This window comes from Myotis lucifugus, unplaced genomic scaffold (genome assembly GCF_000147115.1).
Source record: "Myotis lucifugus unplaced genomic scaffold, Myoluc2.0 scaffold_370, whole genome shotgun sequence".
In the NCBI taxonomy this organism is placed as follows: domain Eukaryota; kingdom Metazoa; phylum Chordata; class Mammalia; order Chiroptera; family Vespertilionidae; genus Myotis; species Myotis lucifugus.
Genome location: NW_005871418.1, coordinates 1,004,281 through 1,012,843, shown reverse-complemented (window position 1 = coordinate 1,012,843; position 8,563 = coordinate 1,004,281). Strand labels below are relative to the sequence as shown.

Genomic DNA, 8,563 nt, shown 5'->3' with positions numbered 1-8,563 from the left:
GCTCCAACCAACTGAGCCACATAGGCCAGGGCTTCTTAAGTTTATTTAGAGACTAGTTCAAGTCCAAAGCATTTGTGAAAAAATTGAATGCCAACTTCACTATATGAAAATTGGCTTCAGTGCTTTTTAATCTGTGAGTCACAGGAACCCATTTAGAGTTTATTAAATGTTTTCTATACCATTTATCTTTGTTTAAATCAGTGCTCCTCTATAGCTTCTTGGGTGATTTATGATCACATAGTGAACTTCATATTTTGTTTATTTGCCCCTAAATCATTTAAATATTTCTGAATAAAGAAGGTTCTTTAGGGGAAGGAGATAATGGGGTTGAGGGCTGAGGAAGAACCAGGAGGCTCGGTGTTTCATAAACTATATTGCAAAGAAAATCTGGCCCTCATTTCAAACCAGTGTGGTCAGTTCTGCACTTTGGTGAATGGTGCTTGCACATTTCTAGTCAAGAGTAGAACACAGATCATCTGAAATAAAGAGCTTTACTATGTGCATTGTGAGAGATGCTCAAGTTCATCCTTCCCCATCAATATCACCTCCTTGACAATATCATGCATGCTGCCCAGGGAGAGGATGCCGTTAACCATTGATAGAGAAGCACTCATTTAATTTAGTTCCTGCACCCTGTTGCTTTTATGAGTGGTGGGGGAACTGTTTAAAAAGACCTGTTGTGTTGACAACTGTGCACGGCTCTGCAGTGAGCAGCGTTTTGAATGATTTCCCCATCTCTCATCTGGTACCTCTCATCTAGTTAAAATCGTAGTCTATAGTGCTTTGAGAATGATTGTATTTAAATCTTTATTGTAAGTTCCTTTGTTGCAAGAAAAAAAACCCACGTAAATGGGAACACTTTATTTCCATAATTATTTTGCAGAGTATTTTGGCTATTATCCTAGTGTTTATAGTCAGTGCATTTAAAATCACCTACATTTTGAACAATAGGCATAAAGCTCTCCTGGTTTATCTCCTAGAGAAAAAGATTGCCTCCCGCAAAGATAGCCATTTATAATAAATGCACCTTAGAATAACTAGATGAGGTACCAAAGAGGAAAAGGATTCTAATCAGCATTCAAACTGTGATTGTGCCATGCACCAAATCATATTTTTATGAATGCATTTCTCTTGGAGCATGTATAATTATGAAACTTTTTTTTATCTCGGTAGGAGCTGGGAAGTAACAGCCCTCCACAGAGAAACTGGAAGGGGATTGCTATTGCCCTGCTGGTGATTTTAGTTGTATGCTCACTCATCACTATGTCAGTCATCCTCTTAACCCCAGGTAATCTGTCTTTATTCCTCTCTTATGACGGTATTGTGGGTGATGATTTCACATACAAATGCCTTAAGAGGGTAGCCGTATGTGGTATCTCAGGGTATATTAGTGTTGGTTGGAATAAAAAAAAAGTGCAACCAGACATTTTGCAAATGGCACAGTGATTTTGTTTAAATATCATGCAAGATATTTTGGGGGAGCTGAAATGTGAAATATGTACATGGAGAATGCCAAGATCTTTGGACTCTATTGCTACTTAGATACTTATGTTTGCTAGTTTAATAAATTCAGGGGACACTGGGTTTTATTGTGGGTTAGAGATGAGAGAGTGGAGTCTGAAAGTTTCCATATGTGGTTTATCGCCCAACTGTAGTGACAATGGTAAGGGAGGCTTTGAGGGACAAAGAGGATTAGATCAAAAGCCAATGAGCTAAGTCTCTAAAAGCTCTTTTTCTCGCTTTCCCTATACTTTTCACAGTCTAAGTTTCTCTCTGTCTAAAGAACCACTCCAGAATGCCCTTGCAATGATCTTTGGACGGTGTCCTTTCCTTTGCAATGTTTAACATACATGTGTAAATTTTCAGTAGATTTAATTCTTCTTTGGGGATTGTTTCAGTACACAGAAATTTTACTACTCTTTAGTGGGTGCTAATATGGATACCAGAGAAAGGCTGCTCACTTTTTAAAAAATATATTTTTATTATTGATTTCACAGGGGAAGGGAGAGGGAGAAAGAGATAGAAACATCAATGATGAGAGAGAATCATTGGTCAGCTGCCTTCTGCACGCCCCACACTGGGGATCGAGCCCACAATCTTGGCATGTGCCCTGACCAGGAATCAAAACGTGACCTCCCGGTTCATAGGCTGATGCTCAACCACTAAGACACGCCAGCCAGGCAAGGCTGCTCAATTTTTAAAACTCCCAAACTGTCTTCCAGAAACAAATAAATTTGGCATGCTTCTACAACCCACCCAGTGGTTCCTCAAAGACTGGACACCATATACAACTTGGAATTACAAAACATGGTCATTTCTGGTGTAGAATTGAGCTAGTTCAAAAGTCAACTGGTATTATGAAGTTCTAGCATGTAGTTGAATGTTGTGTTGCTGTTCTGTTCTGTTATTATGTAGTTCCTACCCCCAGCTTTGTTGCTTGAGAGTTCATTAAACATGTTGCCTTATGTAAAAAATGTGATTAAAAATAGATTTCTTTCAGAGTCATTTAGTCAACAATTATGATGGCTAATTATACAAATAGCAATATCAATTGTTTTAATGTGGTACTTTATGCAATTTACCTTATTTATAAAAATATAGACTTGAAATGTACAACTCCTCAAAAATATAGTTTGCAGTTCTTAATTAACATATGAAGAGATTGAGAAATTACGAGAATCAGGAAGAAGAAAAGGAAAGACAAATAATTTTAAAAGAGAAAGGAAACATTTCTTGGTAAGAGCTGGCTTATCCAGCGTTCTCTTTAGGAACTCTGTCTTAATTGCCTCGTTGGTACATCTGCAGTTCAGTGTAATTGAGCAATGGCTCCAAGATGCTTCAGAATGCCAAGAATTTTTGTTAATGGAAGATGAGCTTTCATTCAGAAAAGTGTTCCACTTAAACATAAGAATTTTAGCACAATTATTAAAAAAATGAAAGAGTCAGATAAACGGCCTCCTATTGGTAACTGTTAACCAGAAGGAGGAAATTTGTGCCATGGTGCCTGTGTGTTTCCTTCCATCCTGATTCTAGTATCTTTCCAGGTGGGTGACTCTCTTTCTCCAATTTTTTTGTTACTCACTGAGGCCATAATGACACTTTGGGATCCTTGAGTGTATAAAAAAGACCTTGTAGAATTTGCCATTCACTGAATTAAACTTCCTCTATTCAATCCTTTTCAGGTTGTCTCAATATAAAAGCACAGTATAGTTGCACTCATTTTGTCATATATTTACTCATTTATTAAAGCAAGGGCTTTGGCAAGACACACACCTTAGTTTGAGTTCTGGCTCTATGATTTACTAGTAGTTTTGGGAACTTGGCCAGTTATTTGGCCTTGTCCCTTATTTCATTCATCTGTGTTATGGGTATTACATGTAATGTCAACTTTACAGTATTATTATGAGGAATAAATGTGATCATATACTTCATGGTTTAGCATAGTTTCTAGCACAGCTGCTGTTATTCCTCTTATGATTACTATTATTCAGTAATTATTGATCACTTGACACAATACCAGACACTGTATTACATGAGGGAGATTTTCAAATGAAAGTATAACATATCTCGGGGATATAGACTTGTGATTTCCATGTTAAATTATCACAGGTAGAAATCTGGAGTCAGTCTTCAGTGGTCTGTTTGTCCATTCATGTAGGTAATTATGGAGTTCTTACAATATTATAGGTGCTCTGGTAGTTGGCTGATCACCCCTTGAATTATATTTATTGCCTCCTATCCTCCTCTTTCTCAACTACACAAAAACACAACAACCCACACATCCCCAACCTAAGGACTTAATTTCATATGAGGTTAATCATAAATGGAAGTGGAAATTATTATTTAGACTTATAGTGTACTAAGTGCATTTCACATACCACATGTCCAATTGTCTTTAGGTTTCACTATTAATTTTGGCAGATATATTATGAAATGAAAAGTAGAAGTCAGTATGCTGGGGTGGGAAAGGTATTGCTACAGAGATCAGACAACCTGTGTTCTAAACTCTGTGTTTATAAACTCAATGCTGGTAGGCCCTATAAGAATAAAAAGTTGAAGTGGATTGGTGTGATGTCAGTGGTTAGGGATGTGCTTGAGTTATAAACAAGCATAAATATTAGCCTAGTTACATGGCCTTCATGAAGGGCTCAAACAAAACATATCAGTGAAATATAAGGCCAGAAACCTAATGAGGTGTCGCCCAAGACCGGAGTCAGAAGCCTGGAATCACTCTTAGAAGTTATCAAATTAGGAAAAAAATCTGAGTTTGTTTAACCTCTAGTTCTAAAGACTAGAATGTGCATCAAGACCATTACTATGGACTTTTGAATTGGCACATGTCTTTGTGCTTGTCTGTGCACAGACTTGAGTGCTCTGATTGCACCAAGCCTTCCTCTTCTTACCCTCTGGTTTGAAGTCCCTCACCTGTGCTAGAATAGATCCACCAGGGAAAACATTCCACAGGAAGATAAGGTACACTTTTCCTCCCCTTCCTCATGGACCCTTTGCCCATCAATATGTTCCCAAGGTGCAGTTTTCTAGGTAAAACCACTGGAAACTTTCAACCAGGAAGGAGAATACATATCAGGAGAGGAAACTTCTGATCTTGAAATTATTCAGTAAGGTAAAAATATAACTAGACCTTAGTACAAAGGGCTGACTCAAGGACAATCCTTCCAATTAGGATAGAAGTCAAAAATGTATATGTATTTCATAGCTATATGAGCTTGAGCAAATCAGCTATCTCCTTTAACGTCAAGTTTTTTTGTTGAAGAAAAGGGCATCTTTGGTTTGTGGCAATGGGAAGTGATCTTTTAAAGTTTATCACAGCTTTAATATCTATGATCTAATCTATATATGTAAAAGCCTAAGTGACCGGACAACCAGACGACTGGCCAGTAGCTATGACATGCACTGACCACCAGGGGAAGACGCTCAATTCAGGAGCTGCCCTCTGGTGGTCAGTGTGCTCCCACAGTGGGAGCACTGCTCAGCTGACAGACAGATGCCAGACGCCTGGCTCATGGCTGGCTAGAGCAGCTATGGCAGCACAAGCCTCTCCCACGGACACTCCCCCTGCACACCTGTGGGCGGGCGCTGCGCAGCGCCCAGCCTGGGCTCAGGCTCCTCCCCGGCCTCCTGCTGCAACATGAAGTAGTGCGGGATGGACGCAAACAGCAGGCCCGACGAGCTGGCGGGTAATGCCGGGCTGCGGCAGCACGGAGGTCCACTGATCCCCACAGGCCAAGCTGAGGAACCCCACTGCTGCATGAATTCATGCACCAGGCCTCTAGTATAATAATAATGACAACAATAATAGTGGCTTATTTGATTAGCAGATTAAACCTGGTGAGCTCTTTCACTAAGCCTCTTCTGCCTTGAAAATATATTTAGTGGGTTTTTTTTTGGGGGGGGGTGTGGAACATATACAAAAAGTTATCTAGTCTAAGACAGGATTTAGAAACTGTTTTGCTCAAAATAGCATCACATTTTTCAGGTAAGTGCTAAGGAATGCAAGCCTATAACCAAAGAAACACATGTTCATTGTAATTTTGGTTTGATTGCAAATTTTATTACAGAAGTAATTTGACACAGGTGTCTTATTTTCCAAATTGTCAACAAATTATCTGCCATGTGAAGAGAAGTCCTAATTATTTTTGAAGAGTGGATTAACCATTCATGTATTACTTTAACAAATGACTATTTCTGAAAGGAACAAATTATTCAGTCCAATTTTTTTCTGATTAAAAAACAGACTTTGTTGAATGTGTTGATCATCCCACTCTTTTTGTTGTTGTACTGAGTTCATTTAAAGAAAAAAAGAGTACTTGCATTTATTTTCATAATATATTTCTATGAGATCAGTAATTATACTCTACACATGTGTGAGTGTGTGTTCATGCTTAAAGCTGTGGAAAGCAGTCTTATGTAGCTATGCATTTACTTTGCAGTATCATATTCCTATGTAATATGTACAATGAGAATGACCATTGTCAGGAGACAGTTCATGCACCATAGTTACCTATATGGAGCTATTTGAGAAGAGAGATACCTCTTTTATGAGTTACAAAGTATTTGGTAGAGGATATTGATCAAGCTACTCAGTCCCTTGCCACCTGTGGACTGTGTATATTCCCCCAATTCTTCAGCAACAGTGACCTGTTGCCCTTGGATTGATGTGTGTAATCAGTCAGTGTCAAAACAGGGTCATCAGGTTAATTTACTAGCATGGCTGACTAAAGACAAAGTTGTAAAGCAGTGAAATTGTGTCTTATTCGCTTTAGCTCTTGCTTTTTAGACAATTACTCATTCTTTTACTATCCTCCTTAGGTGAGCATTCTGGGTTGGTCATTACCTGTCAATCAGAGTATAAAGTAAGCCAAGTATTCATGTCAAAGACATCCGAACTCTACTCAATCTCAGTTAAATAAGAATTAAATAAGGATTGTTCAGTTCCTCTACATAAATGCCTTTATTTTCACTCTTTGAAGTATCTCAAATAGTGATAATTTTATAGTAGGTTCAGAAGCCATTCTGGGGAATAATTTACACAGGTTGAGATCGGCACTGTGATGCTCATTAAATAAACACTTATGTCAGATAAGAGTTTTGATCCAGGAAGTTATGCTCAAATAGTTCATTTGAGCCAAGATTTAGAACTAAGGAAATGAAGGGAACTAGAGAAATTTAAGTAACCCTATGCAGAAAAATAAACAGGCAAGACAGAAAACTAGAAGACCATGTGACCATGTAGTAAAGACTTTTCCTATTGTCTTCGACACCAGATTTCTACATGAGGCTTAAAAAGTTAATCTGTCCCCATTTATAAAAAAAGATATAATTTTCCAAACAGCATTCAGTAAAATTAAGTACTGTATTGGCCTGGTGACAGCTGATTTGTTTTTGTTATACAAAAATGAATTTATTCTGGTTACTCTTATATTCTACCAAAGTAATTGCTCCTGGTTATAGTTAGTTAAAATGTCATGTTATATTATGTTACAAACAATCTCTTGGCAGCTATAATTTAAAAGGTGTCATTTAAGCATCTGACCTGTGTTTTAAAATGTCAAAGCAACAATCAAACTATCCTATTATCCTTTTATGAGGGGGAAATAATGTTTTGCAGATTGTGAGATTTGCATTACTCACTTGTAAACATCAACATCAACCAAAATGCAAATTGCTTATTCAATTTTGTTAAGTTAAAAAAGGAGGCCTGTTGTACTGATAGGCATAAGCTAAATAGTCTCTGCTTGCTTTCCCAGGAACAGCACAGATGAACACATTTGAATATGGTGCAACCTAGTCAGCGGCCAAAGGGAAATGGACAGATTCTAACAGTTTCCCCCGGATAACATGTACTGTTGTTACGTTTCTAATAGATTTATCTCTGATGTTCAATGAAACATAATTTTCTCTGAGCATTCGTAAACTAAGAGTTTGTTCTGTATTGTCTTTGCTTTACAGCTACATTTCAATAATGACTCAGATTTGATTCCCTTATTTATTCTCCTCTTTTGGTATTCTCCAATAAGATAAATCATGGATTTAGCTTACATTACAAAGTGTTTTGTTTTACAAGAGTCGAGAGAGAATTTGTTTTAATGAATAGCATTTATTTATTAACTGCTTATCACATGCCAGATATTGTACTAAGTGTTTTACATGTACTGTGTTATTCACCCTCACACCATGAACATGAAGGAGATGTGCAGGAGGCAGCTGATCGATGTTTCTCTCTCATCAATGTTTCTGGCTCTCTCTCTCTCTCCCTTCCTCTCTCTGTGAAAAATCAATAAAATATATAAAAAAAAAAGAGTTGAGAGAGAATTTGTTTTAACAAATAGCATTTATTTATTAACTGCTTATCACATGCCAGATATTGTACTAAGTGTTTTACATGTACTGTGTTATTCACCCTCACACCATGAACATGAAATAGCTATTATTAATTTATTCATAATCTATATTCCGTTGAATCTTGCTGTTATAGTTGGTTGCCTGTCATACAACTGGACCATGAAGAAGCAGGGTCATTATGCCAGGCTCTTTTGGCTTTAGCACATGCCTTAACTTTTGAAATATAGATTAAGATACATGATTACACCAAAGGAAAGTATGGTCAAGAAACATTTCAGAAAAAAAAAGAGCCCTGCTTTATTCTGCCTCTAGATTTTTTTTAAATTAGTGAATAGATTCTGTATATTTCTTAAAGGAGATGCACAGCACAGAAAGAATTAGGCTGGGATAGACAAAGGATAGATGGGGAGGAAATGACAGGAGTGGGCATTGAAAACTGTGCCTGCAAATTTTATATGAATTTTTATTCCACAAATCATATTTTTTCAGGGACAATAAATGCCCACGATAAAAAAGTGCACATTTTTTATTCTTAACCACATTGTATAAAAATTACTTATGTCACTGTACAACTTTAATAATTTTTTTCATATTTTTACTTGCTCTCATTAATATAAATACTTGCTTTAGAAATATGATAGCCTGACCTCTAATAATGGGGGAACAAGAGAGCCTGATCATTGAGAAGCAAGGTTTCCTT

At 37.2% G+C, this 8,563-nt stretch overlaps 1 protein-coding gene across 2 annotated transcripts in view; it reads left to right on the top strand.

The window, feature by feature from the left end:
* The first annotated feature begins 1,177 nt into the window (after positions 1-1,177).
* DPP10 (dipeptidyl peptidase like 10) overlaps positions 1,178-8,563 on the top strand; it is a 478,664-nt gene continuing 471,278 nt past the window's right edge. Inside the window, exon 1 of one of the 2 annotated variants that reach the window (XM_006101524.1) lies at positions 1,178-1,288. In XM_006101524.1, coding sequence (XP_006101586.1) covers positions 1,264-1,288 — 25 coding nt within the window. In that variant the 5' untranslated portion in view covers positions 1,178-1,263. The remainder of the gene's footprint in view (positions 1,289-8,563) is intronic. The other variant, XM_023765017.1, reaches the window with a different exon arrangement.